The sequence below is a fragment of the Brassica napus genome, chromosome C4 (assembly GCF_020379485.1).
Source record: "Brassica napus cultivar Da-Ae chromosome C4, Da-Ae, whole genome shotgun sequence".
Classification (NCBI taxonomy): Eukaryota; Viridiplantae; Streptophyta; class Magnoliopsida; order Brassicales; family Brassicaceae; genus Brassica; species Brassica napus.
The window spans coordinates 19,086,119-19,108,092 of record NC_063447.1 but is presented as its reverse complement, the minus strand read 5'-3'; the positions used below and the strand labels follow the sequence as shown (position 1 = coordinate 19,108,092).

At 29.7% G+C, this 21,974-nt stretch overlaps 2 protein-coding genes and 2 pseudogenes across 5 annotated transcripts; 1 reads left to right on the top strand and 3 right to left on the bottom strand.

The window, feature by feature from the left end:
• Positions 1–1,397: 1,397 nt before the first annotated feature.
• Positions 1,398–2,850, bottom strand: LOC106392068 (ferredoxin, root R-B1-like). The gene is made up of 2 exons (XM_013832845.3): positions 2,707–2,850; positions 1,398–2,055 (listed from the first exon to the last, which is right to left on the bottom strand). Exon 2 carries the CDS (start codon positions 2,041–2,043, stop codon positions 1,585–1,587), a length of 459 nt encoding a protein of 152 aa, XP_013688299.2. The 5' UTR covers positions 2,044–2,055; positions 2,707–2,850; the 3' UTR covers positions 1,398–1,584.
• A 7,845-nt stretch (positions 2,851–10,695) lies between these two features.
• Positions 10,696–12,139, bottom strand: LOC106396506 (60S ribosomal protein L10a-2). 4 transcript variants are annotated; one of them, XM_013836911.3, is made up of 6 exons: positions 12,042–12,139; positions 11,875–11,912; positions 11,585–11,804; positions 11,317–11,482; positions 11,012–11,217; positions 10,696–10,920 (listed from the first exon to the last, which is right to left on the bottom strand). In XM_013836911.3, the coding sequence occupies exons 2-6, from the start codon at positions 11,877–11,879 to the stop codon at positions 10,867–10,869; spliced, it is 651 nt and encodes a 216-aa protein (XP_013692365.1). In that variant the 5' UTR covers positions 11,880–11,912; positions 12,042–12,139; the 3' UTR covers positions 10,696–10,866. The 4 variants fall into 4 exon arrangements, with proteins under 4 accessions (XP_013692365.1, XP_013692366.1, XP_013692367.1 ...); XM_013836912.3 differs by having other exon boundaries at positions 12,019–12,084; XM_013836913.3 differs by having other exon boundaries at positions 11,993–12,055.
• Positions 12,140–12,232: 93 nt separating this feature from the next.
• Positions 12,233–14,474, top strand: LOC106396505 (annotated as a pseudogene).
• A 1,980-nt stretch (positions 14,475–16,454) lies between these two features.
• LOC125585864 lies at positions 16,455–21,495 on the bottom strand (annotated as a pseudogene).
• Positions 21,496–21,974: the final 479 nt, after the last annotated feature.

Genomic DNA, 21,974 nt, shown 5'->3' with positions numbered 1-21,974 from the left:
GAAAGCGGAATACCTGAGTCTGCAGAGAAGAATGACGAAAGTTAAAGGGAAAGCTCTACTTATAGTAAAAACGAGGGCACATTTCCCAAACGCAATCATTAGGTCTAGAAGGGCCTAAATGGGCCTCAAGGGCCGCTTACACGCCCAGAAACCTACTCGCGACAGTTCGTTTTCTCGCTTAAACCGACTTCCGATTGGATAGTCAAACAGGAATCAATCTCCGATTTTGATCTAAACCGATTCCCGGTCGAACAGCGAAACCGGCCCCATCATTTCACCCGAAGTAATCTGTCGCCCGAGTAAAACATGCCCCCATTGCAAAAACAAAAGAAGCAAGCAAGTCATGATAGACTCTACTCGAGCGACTAAACGCGTCAAGCAATGACCAAAGAGACGAGAAAAAACACTCTCCATCGGTTCCGAGTAAAAACAACATGCGACCAACGGGGGGAGGACTGCTTCTCGCGCTAGAACATGTTATCCGAACGAATCTGACCCACAAATTCATTGAGACCGCTACGCAGCTCACAAGTGAACTGGGGGAGGGACTTATTGTAGGAGATGGATTACATCCCTCTACAAGGCCCATCGAATAACAGGACATAGCCCAGCAAGCTGGCCTAATTCATCCGGCTCGGCGAGTAGAGTTGTCAGCTCGGCCCTAGAGTCCTTTTAGCCGTTGGGAAAGCCGACCAAAAGCACCCGGCTCGGAGGAACTCCACTCAGGTCCGTTTACTCGGCTCCCCAAACTAAGGCCCAGAGAGAACCGAAATTAGGACATCAAGGAGAGGAAGCCTATAAAGGAGGAGAAAGGAACAGAAAGAAAGGGAGACTGGACACACACATATACTGAGCGGCTAGATCTAGGGTTTTTAGTCTCTATTCATTCTTAATCGCTCCGTATCTCTCCCGGTTTTCTCCTCGAAGCTCCGGCTTGTTTCCTTGATCTTCTGTCACCCTTGTAACCCATTTAATCGGTCTAAGATGTCCTTGTAACCCATTTAATCGGTCTAATAAAACATCTTTGGTCATCCCATTTCGAGTTCTTTCAACCTAGTCGACTGAATCCAGTACAAAGGTGATCGAGATTTAAGCCTTGGTTGGTACGAACAGTTGAGTTTTGAAGATTTGTGTGGGACTGAAATTTCACACGGGTGTTTATCTCCACTTCATACCCCAACTTAGAAGCTATGGTATGCTTTTTGTCTTTTTCTTTGTTTTTTGCAAAAGTCGTTCTTGATGGGTTTTAAATTCAGATTGTTCAGAGCTGCTGAAAATGTTAGATGTTCATAATTTACCATTTGGGTTCGGTTATAAAAGAAAAACTACCCTTTCGCCAGCTTGAAAACCAAAATATTATAGCGACGAAACAGATAACGATCACATGAACCAGTAGAAACCATAAAGATTGGTTACTTAAACCCTTTTATTAACCAGTGGCAACTCGGTGACAGAGATTGACGAACACTGAAAGGCATAACATGAGACGTTTTTCATACAAAAGCATACCTTTAGAAACCGATAATAATAATAACTCAAAATCAACAATCTGCATCACTACCACCAAACCGAGAGAACCAGGGCTTAGAAGAGTTCATCTTCTTTGTGGGTATGGATGACACAGTCAGACTGCGGGTAAGCCACACAAGTCAAGACATAACCTTTCTCAAAGTGATGATCCTCAAGAAACGAACCATCACCCTGGTCAACTTGACCTTTCTCGATCTTACCGGCGCAGGTGGAACAGGCACCGGCTCTGCAAGAGTAAGGCAAGTCAACTCCAGCTTCTTCGGCTGCATCCAATATGTACTGGTCGTCTGGGACCTCAAACTCGTTTTCTTGGCCATCGGGTCCGATGAGCTTGACCTTGTACACTGCTGACATGGTGGCACCAGAGTTGGCTGAGCATTTCAAGCCAAAGGATCTCGAGACTTTGTTGACTGATCCAAGGGAGAGTTTGTTAGTGATGGGCCTGTTGGTGGGCTGGCTTCTAAGAACCGCCTTACAAGTCATGCTAGTGGTAGAAACTTGAACGGTTGCCATTTTATTAAGCACCTGCAAAAAAGTTATGTTTCAGAAACCTATATCATCTTTACACAAATACTAATCTCTATGATGATAATGAAAACAAGTAAAGATTGACTGATGTGTATCACAAGTAGCAAGTGGAAACAAGAACCATAAGAGAATCTGTTCCAATAGGCAAAACTGATGAGAGAGTTTTTAATGTATGGAGCGTAATGAGAAGATGCAAGCTTGAAAGCTTATATTAGCTCTTCACTCGATGCTCCAAAACACATAGGACTAATGACTATTTCGTAATTAATCATTAAACATGATTAGTTATCATCAAATCGACTCTTAATTACTCGAACCAAGATTTAAGCTCTAGAACAACAAATATCGACAAACTTTCAACAAATCACAAAAGTTGATCACTAGCTAGGGTGTTTGTTAAACTGATTTGATTTTAGATTTCGATTTAGCATATCAAAAGCAATATGACATCAAATAAGTCATTATCAGACTAATCGAAAGATATTTAGTAGAGAAGAAATTTATTTTGTCCCCACAAAGAAGTCAAATAAAAGCAAGAAACAAACGTAGGTTTCAAATACAAACATCGTTCATCATAAACACCGAAACAATTAATAGGGGAACAACATAATAAAATAGAATCATATAATCTCAGATTCTAAAACTTACAGAGAGAGAGAAGGAAGGAGGAGGAGGCGGAGACTACGAGAGGGGTTGGTGGAGAGGTGAATGATTTATAAAACGGAAGAGTCGGGAAGTGTGGCTTTTCGAAGGCCGTGACGGCCCAACTTTGTCGACTATTATTTTTTGTTTTTTTTTTCATTTAGTGGACAGTATTTCATGATAACTACTACATTTTATTTATTTATGCTAATCAGGTCATTAAGTGTCTAAATAGTGATGATATTAATTTTAGAACGAATTGTTGGCAAAAAAAATTAGAATTTACAAAAGTATACACGCCTAATAAATTCATAACATTGGCCAAGTAATCTATTTATAATCCCCTATATATTATTTGTGAAACATTACAACTTCTTTTTGTAGGCACATGTCATCATTAGGATGATTCTTAGAATTACTAGAGAAATAGGTTGGTCCATCTAATTATATAATAAACTTTTTATTAAACTAGCCATGAATTCATTATTAATGTCAATTATTATTTCCTTAAATAAAGATTACGGAATTGCCTAATGTGGATAAAGTATATATGACAATTAATGATTTTGAATAAAAAAAATCCGATAAAAAAATGTATCTTCTATCAAATTTGTTTAATTTAAAACTATTAAAATAACTTAAAAAAACAAAATAACCATATTATAAAATTTAAGATTTTTCTGTATATTTTATATTTTGAATTATAAAAAATGACTATAAATTACTAAAATTGTTAAAAGTCTCACATTCAAATTTTGCGATCCATGGTTTAAAATTTTTGTTATGACAAAATACAAATGATTACAAAATCATATAAGTAAAAGTCTAATTTAATTAATCATTAAGATTTAAAATATATATGTATATATATATCATTCTAAATTAAACTATAAACCATATTGAATAAATAAATATTTTAGTTTCAAAATTTACTTTGAATAATTTTTTTGATAAAAGTTTTGAACTAACGTTGATAAATTTTTTTAAATTATCAATTACTAAAATTATTAGTCCCACAATGAAAATTTTGTTATCAGTAATTTAAAGTTTTTGCTATTAAAGATACACATGATCAAAAAAACATATGAGTATAAAACACCATTAAAAAAAATAGACATTAATATTAAAAATATACTATGTATGTTAATATCATTTAAATTTAATTACATATCCTATCAAATTTTTTTAAAAAATTGTTTGTATTAATAAAATTGATTTATACGTTCGCACCAATTTTATTATATATGTAATAGTTACTGACTTTTAATTATTTAATATATATTTATTATTTCATAATATGTAAGAACATATAATACATAAAATAATTTATATATATAATTTTTATCCCGCGCAAGGTGCGGATCTTAATCTAGTTTAACTATTAAGAAATGAATGTCTAAAAAAAGAGACGAATATCCTCTCTACATTCAGAGTTGGAAACAATTATTTGAATAACAGAAAGTATACTAAGTATCTTAATGATCATCGTCAAACTTCTCAGCAGAGTTAAAAATTGGCATCACTTCTAAAAAGATTTTAATCTTTCAAAATTTGTTACATTTTTGGGATCAAAATATAATGTGGATTCAATAGCTAAAATTGTTAAATTTTTTCATAGAAATTTGTTTTATGTGGTTGTAATATTTTTGTCTAGCTTCAGAAACCACATGTTACGACTTGTTTGAATAATAGAATAGTTTTTATGTTAAAAATAATAATTATTACTAGATCAATTTAAAAATGTGTATTTGAGTATTATTACTATCCTAATTATATTTATAAAAATGAGAAATTCTATAAAACGATAATCAAGTATTGAATATGTTTGTAGTCCCTTGATCCCATCGATAATGATGTTTTTCTAATATTTTTATGAAGGTCAGAAGAGCCCGTCTTGTTGCTTTCTGGTTGAGGCCATAGTGGTCTCAGTACTGTCTCTTCTTGGTAAGTTTGGATTTCAAAGAAAGTTGCAATGAAGTAAATTGAAGAAAATTAATCAGGATCAGCCAATGACGAAGAGTGTCGGATCCGTAGTTATGACAAGTGATTCGGTTGTGTATCCTTCTTCATGCCGGGCCGGAGAAGCGAAGTAACTCGACTATACATCATTCTAACTCGACTATACATCATTCTAAGGCTTTGACATGGTGACATGTGTTAGAGTTGATTTAGTTTGATTTAGAGCTGTAACTCAAAAATGTTATCAATCATGCATTAATTTAAAAGTTTTGATTTTAAGTTTGAGTTAGTATGCGTTATGATTGCTGTATAATTTTGAGTTACTTCTTTTATAAAATTGCTAACTCCAAAATTAACTCAACATCAAAGAAAATCTCATGTTTTAAGGTTGAGTTAGCAGTTAATGATTTTTTAAAAATATAAAAAGAAAGAAACGAGAACAAATGATAGGAGTAGTAATTACTAATTAGTATTATTATTATTATTAGTTTTTCAGCGTAATTAGTACTCCCTCCGTTCCTAAAAGATCTATATTCTAGAGAAAACTTTTGTTTCAAAAAGATACATATTTTATATTTCCAATGCAATTTTTATCAACTAATAATGAGAAATTATGAAGTTCAAGAACATTAATTATATTTCTTAAAATCTTATTAGTTTAAAAATATAAGAAATATAAAATTACAAAAAATTATAGCTAAATTTTAATATGTTTTATTAAAAAGTGCGAAAATTCTAAAACATTGATCTCTTAGGAACAGAGGGAGTATTATTTATACCAGTTCTATATGATAGTGACGTTAGAGATGAGTAACACTACAAGAAAATACATCATATTTTGACCACATTTCTGACCAACAAAAATGGTTAAAAATAATTATAACCTTATTCTGACTACTTTGTGATGACTTAGAAAAATGGTTAGATTTTTTTAACCAAAACATATAGTCAAAAAATGGTCAGAAAATATATTACATTTAGTTATGTTTTTCAATATATGTATTCTTATGTTGCTAAACATCAATTGCTTTGTTTCAAATAACAGTTAATTATAACATACTCAATTTTCATTAAAAGTTTCATGATGTTATTATAATTATTATTTATTTAAATTACGAATTCAATAATAAATGGTTATAATGTCGACAGAAAACACTGATCATAAATTTGTCAAAAACAATTGTCACAAACTCGTCAAAAAATCATCAAAATAAATTAGACACTACGTGGTCAGCAATTCGTAAAAAAAATGGTTAGTAACACGTTAGGAAATGGTCAAAATGTTGTGACCAGTTAGTTTATGACGAAATTTCCGACAACATTACTGACCACTTATATGGTAAATAATTTTTGACCATTTTCTAACAAAACTTGATTTCTGACGGAAGTTTTTTTACCACTTTAGGAGGTTAGAATTTGGACAAAAATGCTTGTTTGTGACCAACTTCTTTCCTATTTAGTGGTCAAAAAAACAATTTCTTGTAGTGACAGAACTATATATTGTACAACCTATTAGGTTATTTTATGGTACATCACTACTAACTATAATAAATATATGATTTAACGTAAATATGACATAACAAAAAGTACTATGTAATATATAGTTAATATTTAAATGATAGGAGCAGTATTTAGTTATTATTTATACCAGTTCTATATGAATTTTTAACTTAATTTTGTTATAAGTTTATAATTTATTCTTAAGATATCATGAAAAAGAAATGGTTTGATTTACCCCAAAACCAAATTTTATTAAAAACTGTAAAACATAATTGCATGGCTTCTTTTTGCATATATATATATATATATATATATATATATTTGATAATGCACAATTAAACATACGAAATGAAATTGAAACTATGATTTGAAATGCACATTATTTTTACTATTAATTTTTAATCTTTAATTGAATTTATTGATAATTATGTAAGTTATTTTATTATTTATATTACCATATATTATACTATTAATAATTATAAAATTTGAAAATAATACATTATGTAGCTTATTTATGAATTATAAAAATTGCATACATAATAATAAGTAATAATTGTTTAACTATTTTAATTATTATTTATTTCCCAATAATTACTTATTATTTATATTTTAGTTATTTTAAATTATATAAAAGTATTATGTAACTTGTACATAAAAAAAGTTACCAGTCATTTATTTTAATGAAAAATAACTCATATTTCTACCGCGAACATACTGCAAAAATCTACAGTTTCTACCACATAAATTTTAGTGCAAATTACATCAATTCATAATACATATTACAACTCAACGGTAATAGTACGTGTCACCAATCGGAGCCTAAGTCTTAGACTCCGACTAGGGCTTGGCTTTAAAGACTTTGACTTAATTCTAAAGTTTTCAAAGTTTATTTTTCACCAATCAGGTTTTTTATAACTTTAATAGTTCTAAAGTTTTCAAAGCTATTTTATGTTTTTCTTTTTTATTTTTACTGTCAAAAATAATTTTTGACTTCTCCACAATAACTAAAATACTTATTCTACTTTATATTAATTTTATTATAAAATTTATTTGATAAATTAATCATTGTTATTTTATTCTTGTTATTTTGAAATCCATATTGTATAACTTTTGGTTTCATATATTTTTTTTATTATTGGCATAATTTTATATTTATAATAAAAGATTTAAAATATTATTTACTGTTTTTATGATTTTGAATATTGATTATATATTTTTTAATATTTAAAATAATAATAACAGTTTTAACAACCAAAATCTCTCCAACGATTGTTTAAAACAAGAGCCTAAAACCAAAGTCAAAGTCCGTACCTATCGGATAAGTAGTTTCGGTCGTACGAATTTTTTTTCACAGTCACTGATATAATTGAATGTTCATGCCGTTTTGGAAAGATTTTAAATAATTTTTTTACAAAAAAGATTTTAAATAATACTGTAGTATATTATTATTTTTAAGTGTTGTATATGTAAAATTCGATGTGTTTAGATCTAGATGTATTTAGTTTTAGCACAAGTTGCAACTTGCACACTCTGATGGGATTTTGACAGAATGTTTGTCTGAAATTAAATAACACATGTGCTTGTCACCACTGCTTAAACTTTACCGTGTTAATAAAAAATAAATCCAATAGTCGATACTTTTTTATAATTTTGAAAACAATAATAAGTTGTATATATTTTAATGAATACTTAAGTTGCTTAATGGTCTTAAGTCGTGTGAGTTGGCATTATAACCGTACGACCTAGCGTCCCTTCACTCATGCCATTGGTCGTATGCAACGTTAAGGCTCCAGGGAGAGACATTTTTGAATTTTTATCCTTCCAAATTTCAAAGTTCATGAAGCTAGTGATATGGAACTCGAGAATCAACACTTTTTACGCAAAGAAGTGAAAAATAGTTGAGATGAAAAGTTCCAGGAGGTCCAAAACAAATCTGAAAAATGTTGTAATAACTTTTTGTGGTATTATGTATGGTTGGGAACTTTAATAAGAACTAGATGATAATTTGTGTCCTACGCGGAGTCAATTTAAAAAAATATATATTGTACTTAAATATTATAAACAATATACATTTTGTTATCAATAATTTTCTTTATATTTAATTAGAGGTGAACATTCGAGTACTATTTGGTTCAATTCGGATCCTTGAAAATTTGGGTTGGTTCAGAACTTTGCGGGTTTTGTTCGGGTTTAGGTTCGAATAACCTATTTAATTTTTTTCAAAACTTAAAATTCATATATTCTTTAAAAAATTTCACAATCTAAAAATAAAAATAATATATAACATATAAATTTGAATAATGTACGCCAAAATACTTATACTTAACATAAAAAATTAGTTTCACTTAAATATTTGGATAGGAAATCAATAGATATTTTAAGTATTGTAGGTATTACAAGTATCGTTTAGCTATTTTAAACATGTACTTATAACTATTTGTATATATTTTCAAGTATTTTGGACAACTTAAAAACGTCTTATATATTTTGTATATATTTTTAGATATTAAATTTAAAAATAATTAATATATTTAAATATATAAATCTTGTTCGAATATATTCTGATACCTAAAATATTTTGGTTTGCATCGGGTTCAATTCTGGTTCTCTAGATACAAAAATTTTGAACTCATTCAGATATCTAACCAGTTTTGATTAAAGTTTGTACTATTCTTTAGATCGGCTTTGGTTCGATTTTTTGGATTCTGATTTTTTGCACAACCCTATATTTTTATTGTGACAAAATTCTAAACTAAAATGATGAAGGTTCATATTGATTTTGGGTATGCAACAATTTTTAAACCAAAACACATTAATTTTACTATGTACGTGACTCATTTAGTTAATCATTAAAAACTGTTATAAGCTCATTTAAGAACCATAATGGGCTGAACTTAAAAAAACGTTAGTATTTCAGATTGTCAATCGATACTTCCAAATATTCTCTGTCGGTGTTGTGACGAATAGAAATGAGGTTAGGGTTAGGAAATAAATTTTTTTGTGCAATCCATGTTCTTGCTAGGTGATTTCAATAAGTTCGAAATAAATCTTAGTTGTATCGATCTCTTGTAAGATTTTCGAACGATATTAATTAATAAAATCTTACACTAGCTAGAGTAATCCATTGTTTTTCAATTAATATATATGAGATTATAGTAATCACATAAATCAAAACAATACTTCTTGTTTATTTACAATATATTTATGGTAAATAAATCAACATAATCATTTTATTTATTTTATATGGTATATAATTATATTTCAAAGATATTGACATAAATATACAGTATATTTTAATATAAATTTTTATTATGATACTTCCTACTCATATGGTTTTATTAATATTTTTATATTTGATGTAACAAAAAATTTAAACCATTAATCTCAAATTTTCGATGTGGTATTTTTCGATGCAAATTTTAAAATTAAAATATTAAGTTCTCAATACTCTTTCAATGCAAATTTCAAAATTAATATATCTATGTATTTTTAAATGGTACATAGTTTAATTTAAATGATATTATATATATATATATATATTATTTAATATGAATACCTGTTAAATAAAAAGTTATATTAATATGATTGTATGATAATTTGTATCTTGTTATAACAAAAGAATTAAGCCATTGATCACAAAATTTTCAAAGAGATTTTTAACATTTTTTTTAATTTAAAGTCGTTTTAAAAAATTCAAAATATAACATATAAAAAATATTTTTTATTATATGGTTAATGTGATTGTTTAATTTATTTTAATAACATAAAATTAAGCAAAATTGAGGAAGGATGCAAAAAATTGTCGTCAAATCTTTATTATTTATAATCATTAATTGTCATATATATGTTAATCATATTAGGTAAATTCGTAGTTTTTATTTAATAAAATAATACACACTTTTTATATTTTGGGTTAATATAATGTTTACTAATAATTGGATTTTGGACCAACATTTTTTTCAATTGATTCTTAACCTTCCACGTAAGATTAATTGATATCTTAATTAATTGATAACTCATAAAAGTTATTTTGTAATTATTACAAACCACATGTTACAATTTTTTAAATATTTCTCTATTACTATATAGAGGATGTTTGTACCTTGCTTGCTGAGATGTGTGAAATTCCCAAAACGCAAGAGAACGATGGAAATTTAGAATTTGCAAGTTTGTATAATTTGCTAAGGATTCGTATTAGCCATAAAACCACATAATAAAATTCTGAATCAACCTTCTCGTGTTCTTTAGACATGGAATTTATGTATATCCAATCAGTAGTACGTGTTTCAAGTTCAGTTGCTATAGCTTTCTTCATCTATTTCCTTTAATTGAAAGTTGATTCCAACCTATTCATCTTTTTTGAGTCTTTTGATACCGTTCTCTTGGTTTATTCGGGACCAGCTCATGTTTGGACACAAACGATTCAACAAAATAAATGCAATTAGCATCCTCTCATCGTTGCCGTAAGTTGTGAACCGTTTCTACTGTAACCAGTCAATAAAAGGGTAATGGGAAAACCAGAAACGAGACGTGATGGAAGCCTTAAAAGCAAACATTGCATATATATTATATTTGTCTTTTAACGAAAAGCAAACTAGCAGCCGAGTTCCGCTATTAATCAATCCGAACCATATATCTCAAGAAGCACTAGATATTTGAAACAAAAAAAGCAAAGCGAAATTTCCAAAGATGATAAAAGCAGAGAGCTCAAAAGATCCTTTGAGGTGGTCCCATGGTGCTCTTCAAGTACAAACACCTCACCTGCAAAGGATTAAAATCAAAAGGAGATTAGAGAGCGGTTCAGATAGAAAAACTGTAGATTGTTCATAGAAGAAAGTAGGTACGCTCATACGTTTTGCCAATTCTTCTTCAAGAGCGAGACAAGGAAGTTAACGCTCATCTGAACATTCTGAAAGAGCTGCTTCTCTTCCATGGAAAGGTTACCAACGGCAACACCCATACACAGAACCTTCTTCAACTGGAACTTCACTGTCGCTTTGGTCTCATTCACCTTTCCTTCCAACGACTCTTGGTGACTCACTAGAGTCGGGAACTTTCCTGTCAACCAATGAAAACATCATATCAAGAAAATTCAGACCAACAAGAAATCCTAAAATCAGATCAAGACTGATTCAAAACATTGAAGACACTACTTGCCTGCCTTGTTAAGACCAGGACCAAGAAGACGAGGAATCTGCTTAATGACGGATTCAGAAGCAAGGAAAGCATGGTACTTCTTGGCAAGCTTCTTGACAAGCTTCTTGTTCTTGTTGAGCTTTTTCAAAGCCTCAACATCCATATAGTCTAGTCCAATCTTCTCAGCCTATAAACACCACCACCAACAACCCAAATACTTTTACATTATTAATCTCCACATTAAACATTTTTTAGCCCAATTCAGAATATTATTATTATTATAAATCACCTCCTCAACATGCTGAGCATCTCCGAGCATACAGATCTTCATTTTAGGGCGAGGAATGTGAGGGAGCTTGACTGATCCACTGAAACGCTTGTCCTTTTGTGGGTCGTAGTTCTTGAGACCAATCTGAAGCTCAACTGTCTCCACAAAGTTGCGCTTTTTCTCATCGGCTTTGCCCTTCACAGCTGTGATCCCTTCTCTAAGAACCTCACTTTGAAGCTTACTGTACACAAAACATAAGCAAACGCAATTGAGATCGGTCTGTAAGACAATTGGGAGATGTTAAAAGGTACCTCATCTTGAGTTGCTCTCAATTGACGAATCTCTGAGCCTGAAAACGAGAAAACAAACAGTTAGATCAAATGGAGAAATGTATGAAGAAAAGATAGGCTCGAAATGATAACTTTATACAAAGTGCTCATGGAATGAGAGTGTACGTGATAAACGAAGGATGACGAACCTGAAAGGTGAAGCAGGGGAAGCTCTAACCTTCTCTAAGGCGGCTGAAGAAGTTATACGAGGGGAAGAGACAAAAACCTAGAGCTACATGGGCCGGCCTATATTATATTGGTGGGCCATCTGAAATAATAAATAAGCCCATTTGGTATTTTTAAGGTTCATTTTATTATTTGGTCAACGTATATGAACCGGATTGAGTGGTTTGTATTTGGTGTTTTCAATTTGAGAAGGGGTTCTTGAGGGAATGAGAATCGTAGGGCTAACGGGAGGCATAGCGTCTGGGAAGAGTACAGTCTCCAACCTCTTTAAGGCTAGTGGCATTCCCGTTGTTGACGCTGATGTCGTTGCTCGAGTAAGAAACATCCTCCTCTCTTTCTTTTTCTTTTTTCTTTCTCAAGTTATTGTTCCAGGAGAGAGAGGTCGTCGATGCAATTTAGTAACCGTGTACGTTAGCATTCTGTTGTACAGTTAGAGGTGTAGGTTAGCTAACTAATGAGAAGATTCACTCACATTCATAACAGACTTTCTTCTCTCGATTCTTCATCACTTTCGTTTCCTTGAATGTGTTGAAGAAAGGAAGCGGTGGATGGAAAAGAGTAGTTGCAGCTTTTGGGGAGGAGATTCTTCTTCCTAGTAGAGAAGTGGACCGGCCAAAACTCGGTCATATGGTCTTCTCTTCCCATTCCAAGCGCCAACTCCTCAACAAGTAAGTAAAGGATTCGACAACTCCCTTTTTAGCGATGAGATCCTGAACTTGTCTCTTTCACGCTCTATAGGCTGATGGCTCCATACATATCAACCGGTATCTTTTGGGAAGATTCTGAAACAATGGGCCAAAGGAGCTAAAGTGATTGTCGTCGACATCCCGTTGCTGTTCGAAGTGAAGATGGATAAATGGACGAAACCCATTGTCGTTGTGTGGGTCAGTCAAGAAATTCAGCTCAAGAGACTGATGGAGAGAGATGGACTGAGCGAGGAAGATGTCGTTGGATTTGAAGAGAAGCAAGGCTGATGTTGTGATCGAGAATAATGGAGATCTCGACCACCTCAACCAACAGTTCAGTAAGGTATTGTCTGAAATCAGAAGACCACTGACTTAGACTGAGTTTGGTCGTTCAAGACAAGGAGTCTTCTCGGTTCTTGGTTTGGTGACTTCAGGACTCTTTGTTTGCAAACACTTCAGTATTGGCTCTTAGCAATTGCTTCTAATATTTCTACTGTTTTTGCTTCACTTGGAGTGGAAGTAGATCTTTTTCAAATAAACAGATGGGATCCATACTCTTAGTTTTGTGTAGCATAGGTTCCTCCTAACTGCGTCGAGGTTCTGGACTTTAAAAGTTCTATTTTCAAAATAAAGTCAAGCTCTACAAAATTTAAACTCTACAAAATCAAGTTTCTCATATGGCGTAGAATTTTTTTTCTCATGTGCAGTAGAAAACTGAAAATAAATTGGCTAATTAGGTCATATTGATAATAGATTTGTGACCTCACTTTTGACAAGATTACACTGTTCATCATCATGTGCTTGTTTCAAATCACTTTCCATAGTTTATGGAGGGAAAGAAATTGCAGAAGACATGGAGAGCCACTTTCCACGCCACACTCCACACAGGAAATACTTATTAGAAATATCGAAAAACAGTCCCTAATAGGCTGAGTTCAATAAGGCTTATGGGAGACTTGCTACGAGGAAGGTTTACGCCTCTGGTTTAGCACAAGAGCTTTTTCATAGTGAAAGACTCATCGAATTTTTTAATTCCATATTCTTTTAGGACATTACAATAAAGTTGCACTACCATGTAAAAACAATTTTTTTTGAGTTGAATAAATTTAACATTCATTAAAAAAAAATATTAATTTGTGTTTAAAGACCTATACTTTTCACTTATTATACTATTAATTTTTATTAATACTAAACTAATCCTCGAACCCCAAAATGTAGTTTATAATTAAAGAATAAAATAATTTTTAAAGTATTTATATAGTTATGTTTTTAAATTTTTAAAAGAAAATAATCTAAATATTTTATAGTTTTTTTAACGCTGATTTATTATGATATTATAATTATGAGAAAGATTACAAAGACGATTCGACAACCGACAATACTATCTGCCTTGTGAAGATCTACGCCTAATCAGATTTGCTTGCACCGAGCTGAAGATTCTTTGTAAGTCTTTTTTCCGTAGTCTCCGTAATTGTTTGATAAATCGCTTTTTCAGGAATTGAAACTCGGACCTCCTATAATGTGCAATATGCAAGAAATTGCATAGTTTGAGATTTGAACCTCAGACGTGGGTGTAGAAGCATTTAAACCTTAATTACAATGCTTCCACAAATATTTTATAGTTTATATGTTTATTTTTGAATATTTAAATTTTACAATTAAATACTATATTAAAAGGTCATTTTCACTTTATTATATTTTAAAAGTAAAATTATAAACTATTATTTATTTGTATTTTTAAAATTAATTATTTAATTACTAAATAATAATAAAATAAGTATTTTCTTTCCCTTTTATAAGTAAAGCAAAATTAATATTAGTTTATAATATGATTTTCTTTATAATAATGAAATTAGTTAATTATTTTAAAAGATAAAACATCTTATAAAATTTGTTAGAATTTTTTTAAAATATTTAAATTCACTTTTCTAATTTTGGTTATGTAACTATTTAAATTTAGTTTTATAATTTATCACTACTAGAAATATTTGATATTGCCACGTTAGCATCGTGGCTATAAAACTAAAAATCATAGCCAAGCGGAAAACATCCGCCATCCTCCTATATATTAATTGAGAAGTCACTTTAGTGATTTATGCTGACGTGTCATAGAAGAGATCTCCAATTAATCCTCCTAATTTGATTGGTTGATGGTTTTTCATGTTTCATTTATTTAATTAAAGTTTTTAAAAGGAAACTATTCATAAAATTACCTAATATAATCTATGTGTCCAAACATACAAAACATCTTAAATATAGATGAATTAACATAATTGGTTTATAGAAAGAATTAATTATCTAGATTACATTATATAAATTGATAAGATACATATAAATACATATGATACTATAGAAACAATTATAAAAACGGTTTTTATTATGTTTATATTAGTAGTGAATAAAATAAAGCATATATTTTAGAAAACTAATTAATCTAAACTTAATAATATTAATTAAATTCACTCATTCACTATATATATAGTATAAAATGTGTCAAATGAATGCAAAACAGTCAAATATATAATTCTAAAAAAATTTAATCATTTTCCAATGACAATGTGATATCATATATGCGTTATCACTTTTAGAAATGATTAAAATATTTTTATATTTTAAAACATAAAAATTATATGGTAAGTTATTTAAACGTATATTAATCAAGAAATTTTTTATTTAATTCATCTATTAATATAAACAGATGAATTAACATTATTATATGGTAAGTCATTTAAAATTATATTCTTTGGTAATTCATTTAATTTATTATATGGTAAGTCATTTAATTATATTAATCAAAGTATTTTTCACATGATTTGATTTTTCTAGAGTTAATATTCTATTAATATAATTCATATAGTTTGGATTATAATAAAATTAGATTGTTTATTTTTAATAGGAAAAAAAGCAGACATAAATAAAAGAACAAGATGGAAGAATAATAAAATATGTTTGTTGTGTTCTTGGTATTTTCCTATTTTTATGTATTTAATTTTTATTTGTTTGTCGAAGTACATGTATTTTTTTGTGTTACCATAAATGTGAACTAATTAGTTTTAGGTGTGTTTTAAAATGTTAAGATAAATTTAGTAAGGAAGTTCAATAAAAAAACCATCTCTACAGTTGTTAAAGTCAAAGATGGAAAATATAATGTAAATTGAAAGTAAAAAAAAATTATTTAAAAATTAATGTGATGTATTTTTTACGCTATAATAAACTTTTAAAATGTACGATAATAAAATTTTAACAAAATTTATACAAATAAAAACAATTTATTTCATATAATATTGGATCTCACATTAATATTAAGTATATATGCCTAAAATAACGACATTTGGTTATTTAAAAATTGAAATATTATTTTTTTTCTTATTAGTTAATCAGATTTAATTAATATAGTTATGTTTTAATTTAATTTAAAATAAAATAATAATTTTAAAAGATATTTAAACTATCATTAGTTTTAATTAAAAACATTTGATTGAATGAGTTAGTGTTTGATAAAATAGTGTGATGATCAGAGATAATTTAAGGAAAAATTTGTTTGCTTAACCCATTTAAATTTTATGTTAAACACTAAATTAAAAAAAAATGAGTGAGAAAATGTGATTTAAAGTGTGATTTAGAACAAATTATGAGAAAAATCGCTTAAACTACCATTTTCCTAATACATGTTTTTATGTTTACCTTAACCAAATTTATCTTTAGTTTTAAAGAGATAATTATTACTATATATTAATTGAGAAGCCACTTAATTGACTTTTGATAATGTGTCTTTAATAGGTTAAGTTTTTAAAAATAGTTATAATTTGTTTGGTTGTTAACATTTATTAGTTATTATTTTAATCAGATCTAAAAATAAAAGGTAACTCTAGAAATAATTAATACAAATTACCAAATAACACAAATGATATTACAAATAATGATTTATGGTGACTAATTATAGAATTTGGGAAAGAATATATATGTTTTATCAATTTCTTTATTTTTATCAATTATTTATATATAATTAAATAAATTACTTTAGCATTTTTATAGAAAAAAATTTAATGGTTATGTATTGTTATATAAACGAATTATATTTGTAGGTAAAGAACTATTATAACTTTTATGTTTTTAAATCCCACACAAAACCGTTTACAAAATATCTTTCATGATAAAAACCTCTGATCATTGTATTGGTCATATTGGAGTTCCACAAAAAAAAACACACTATTTTTCTCTCTCTCTTGAGACCTAGAGTATTTTCGGTTTTTATGCGTAACACTAAAATATAAAGTAATTCTACAACAAATTATCCGAATTAATTATAATATTATTTTCTGTAAGATAAAGTTTTTTAATGACTAAAGTTTATGTTTTTGAACTATTTTTAATCTCACATATATTTTAAAAATATATACTGAAAATTTTGATTATCCAAATATTTAAAATTAAAAATTAAAACTTTAAATTTCTAATTATTATTCAAAAATTATAACCGTGTAAAGATAATATATATTTCTTTATATAATATAATTACCCGCAAAGTTGCGGGCAAACACCTAGTTAAAAGAATATGTGGCTATAGTTTTGTGACTAGAAAAATTGTGGATAACCGTGATTATTCTGTCATATATATTTTTACCACGACACTTTCGTGGCTATCCTAATCACAGTTTTTTTACAGAATAATAGTGGCTATATAACCATTATTTAATCATGTTTTTTAAAAGGCTATTTCAAATTTATACTATTAAAGAAGAATCCATGAAATGATTTTGTCATTGTTTTTGAATTTATTTACAAAGTTATGCAATTCCCTTTTTAAACATGCTCATTAAAGATATAATTAAATGTCAAAATATTCATGGGACTCACTGCATGTATTCACATTTCCTTTTCATCTAACTCATTAATTATCATCTTTAAAAACATAATTATATTTCCAAAAGTTATTTAAAAACAAATAAGTTAAACTTTTTTTTAATAAAAACACACTTCCAATGTAATTTAAAAATATATAAATAAATTTTGGAATTTTACTGAAGATATTTCAAATGCTTTTACACAAATTTAAACAAAATAACATAATTATGCAGATTTAAATGAGCAAATTTATTAAATTTAAAAATTAAATAAGTCCAAACTATTCAACGTTTACATGGAGTGATTTTCAAATGAAATGAGTCTAATTTTATAAATATTAAATTACAGGTTTAAGAATGTTATATGGTAACAATATATCATTATAAAACATTTGTTCAAATAAAAAAAATAAAAAAACACTATATTGCTATAAAACTTTTTCAAAAAAAGCATATCGTTGTAGGTATCGAAAAAATAGTAACAAACAATATTAGATATAAACTAAATCATGACTAGATGGTAATAAATGCATATTTATATGTGAAATATTCACAAAAGTATTGTTACCATCATTTTAGAAATGGTATTAAGTACAAGTCAGCCAAATTAATTAACTAATCAAAATTGGATTACAATAATTTAAAACTTGCAAACTCAATATAATTAAAATAATTTATTGTACAATTAAAAATCCAAATAATAGTTAGTCCATATATAAGAAAATATGAAATATGAACTTATAATATTTACAACAATAGATTATAATAATAAAGTAAATTAAAAAATGTTTGTACATATTGAAATAATATTGTAACCACTTTACAAAACTGGTTTACAAAACTTGTTCATAAGTATCCCGTAAATACATTTAATTTTTACTGATGTGTTTTTGATTGATGTATCAGTCGTATGATTACTTAATACACCTAAAACCAAAATTATATGTATCGTAAACTCCCGCACCCACAACTGATACGTGTAAACCATCCATACCCTAAGGCAATATCATAGCACTCATCAACCCATGTACAAACGTAATGAATGTATATATGCATTCACCGAGAAGTACTCTGAAACAATTAAAAATAAAGCAGTTGACAATGGATGTTATCAACCCATGTACAAACGTAATGAATGTATATATGCATTCACCGAGAAGTACTCTGAATCAATTAAAAATAAAGCAGTTGACAATGGATGTTTTATCATTATGTCAAATGCCACCTGTCCTCTTTTTTACATAAGTTAATCAAACTATTTTTTTTTTGGGTTCTTTTTGCTTCTTTGTTTGGTGGGCTCTTCCACTAAATCTTCATAACTGGCCCATCTTTTTTAGGGTTTTTATCTACTGCAACCACACACTCAGCTCCTCCTCCCTCACTCTTCGTCTCCTGAAAATATTGACCACCTCCTCTGTAACGTCATCCGATTCCGTATTACATCTCCTTTAATCTCATCATTTACTTCGAACCCACTACTCATCCCATTATCTCTCAATTAAATCATCAAAGGTAACAGCTTCAAGCTCTTGAGTATAAATGTGTTATGGCAGGTATGATCAACCATCAAAGAGAACAAGAAACTTTGGAATATAAAGAGTGATAAGAGAGAGATAGTGACGTCTGTTAAAGCCGGGAGGGGAAGCAATCGTCTCTGGGATTTCTTTTCATTAACGAGTATCGGAGGAGGAGCATTACTTGACATAAAAGAAAAGGAAGAATCTTCATCAATGGGATCAAAAGTCTCTGATCCTAGAGGAATTGCAGGTTTTTAACTTGTTGTATGTTCTTAATGTTTTCTTGATTATATGGGTGGGTTCTCGGTTTTAGTTTCGAATTTTAAACAAGTTTACAAGTTTTTGATTGGGTCTGATCTATGAGTTTACAAAGTTTGTGTGTGTGGTTACATAATTGATTAGTTAGTTTGTCTCATGGATTTATGCGAAGTTAGTAAGACAAAACGGAAAGGTTATTGGAGACTTTGGTAATCTCGTCAACATTCCAACCAGAAAGGTTATTATTCTCTTTCTTGTGTATTTATAATCACACATTTGCTTGCAACTAATTTTTTTTTTAAATTAAAAATTAAAAATGTATCATATATCCTCAGGATATTGCGAGGAAGGCAGAGGTTGTTGTTATCATCAGCCCTGAAGAATGCAAACAACATGTTACCAAAAGAGGAAATTTCACAGCAACCCTCTATTAGTATGCTGCAAGTGGTGGACTCAAAGATGTTGTGAATGAAAACATTGATGCTCTTGATGCTGGTAACAAACTTGCTGTTGTCGAATACGCTGATGACATTTTCAAGTTTTACAAGAGCATTGAAGAGGAAGGAAGAGACTATATGGGATCACAACCTGAATTAAACATCAAGATGAGATCCATCCTCATTGTAGATATGGGTACCTCATGAGGAAGACAAGGTTGCAAGGGGTGGTCTTGATAAAATGACTCTTGTCGAGGTCTGACTATATAACTATTAGTAACAAGAACATTTATAATTTTGATTAATTGGTTTTGATTGAAATATAATTTTGTTGACTGGTTGGTCAAAGGTTCTGTTTAAATCCGATTAAGATCTTTGGAGGCAAAAAAAAAAAAATCTTTTGGAGGTAGTTGGAGGTCCGACCCTTTGCGAGAACCCATTCTACGTATCTCCAAACCAGGTACTGGCTTCTCTCGCCATTTTGCTGATGGACTCCTTTTAATCATATGAAAGTTTCTAATTGTTTTCAATTTTGTTCTTCAGATACGAGCATTGGAGAAAAGGAATAAAGCTGGAAATTTTGCAAATAAAATAAAGGCAAAAACGAGAAGAAAGATGCATGACCTCTCCAACCCATTAGAACCTGATGAGTTTGCAGACATGTGGAAGGATGATGAATGATAAAGGTCGATCAAGTCTTTGTTATTTTTGTCTCTACTGTTCCTTGTTTTGTTTTCTTCTCTCCCTCTTATGGATCAAAATGTGTTCTTCTGTTTTTATGGAATTGACAATTTCAGTGAGTAAAAAGTTCATTATTTTGCAATATAAAGTGCTTTTGTATCTTTATTGATGTCTATTTACACAAAGAAGTATGTAAAAATAAAATGTATCAAGACAAAAGAACGACTCAGAGGATTGAACCAATTAGAAGAAGAAATCAACGGGTATTAGCGAGAGCCCAGTTAGCTTCAGTTTGGCATTAATCTTAGTACAGGCATCCACTTGAAAGTTAGCTCCACATATCACACCTTCACTGTCAATCATCGGCATTGCCTTTATGTTGTTCTCGGGATGTTCAAAACTCGTAAGCCCTATCTCACTATGATACATACTCCCTGCAAAAAAATGACACAACAACATTAAACACTTCATAAATCATATGTCTCTCTCTCAAATGTTGTTTCTTGTGTCTTTGCCTAACCAGTAAGGAAAGGAGCAAATGATTTAGCACATCTTTTGCTTTATGATCTGACCATCATCAGACATCACAGCAGACCCGTCGCCGAGTATTCTCCAGTAAAGACTCTCCTCCATCAGAGCTCAAAGCTGAGAAAACAGAGAAGGTTTGAGTATCGTAGACGACGAAGGCGAAGCTTCCTTCGAGACATCTAATGACTTGATCTGCAGGGTAGGGACCACGATCACGGAGTGTTCAATAAACTTCGATCACAAACAAGGCCTCGCTTGTGTTCTTCTCCGTGAGTCCGTACTGGCGGTTCAACGTGCAGAGATTGCTTAACCTCCCAAGAAAAATATAGTAGACTTCGTCTATCCCACAGAACAATCTGAAACACAGATTACAAGAATCAACATGTATTGTGAAACATGAATCTATGACATGTGTGTTTATATAATATACTCTCTGTTTCACAAAATGTGTAATGTGAAACGGAATGCAAAATGTTTAAAAATAAAAACAAAACAAACAGAACTTACACATATCATCAGACTCGCATACAAAAACAATAAAGTGAAACTTTTGAAAGACTAAAATTTCGGTTTCGTTGGATAACAATTTTTTTCAAAAAAACTCATAAACTGATTCTTATTCAAAATACATCACACTTGACCATAGATATTGAAGTTTATTACGGAAACTCTTTGACCTAAGCCACTTCAAAACAAAGTACGATACAACTTTCGGCTGACCTAAATATGATAAATTTGCATGGAGAAAATATAAAGACGATAATGAATGATATTTAAAATATAACATCTGCATTCAGTTATGAAAAGAAATACGAAATACATAAATCATCTGAAATATTTTTTCAAAAATCGCAGGCTACAAGAAATGTGAGTCAAACAATATTTGACATCCAAAAAAAACAACTCAAAATAAATTATTATTTATTAGTGAATAATTCAACATAA

Coding starts and splice junctions, on each gene's coding strand:
- LOC106396506 (XM_013836911.3), bottom strand. Junction 11,483..11,584: donor ATGCTCAGCATGTTGAGGAG/GTGATTTATAAT, acceptor TGGTGTTTATAG/GCTGAGAAGATTGGACTAGA. Junction 10,921..11,011: donor TGAAGAAGAATTGGCAAAAC/GTATGAGCGTAC, acceptor AATCCTTTGCAG/GTGAGGTGTTTGTACTTGAA.
- LOC106392068 (XM_013832845.3), bottom strand. CDS start 2,043: ATGGCAACCGTTCAAGTTTCTACCACTAGCATGACTTGTAAGGCGGTT.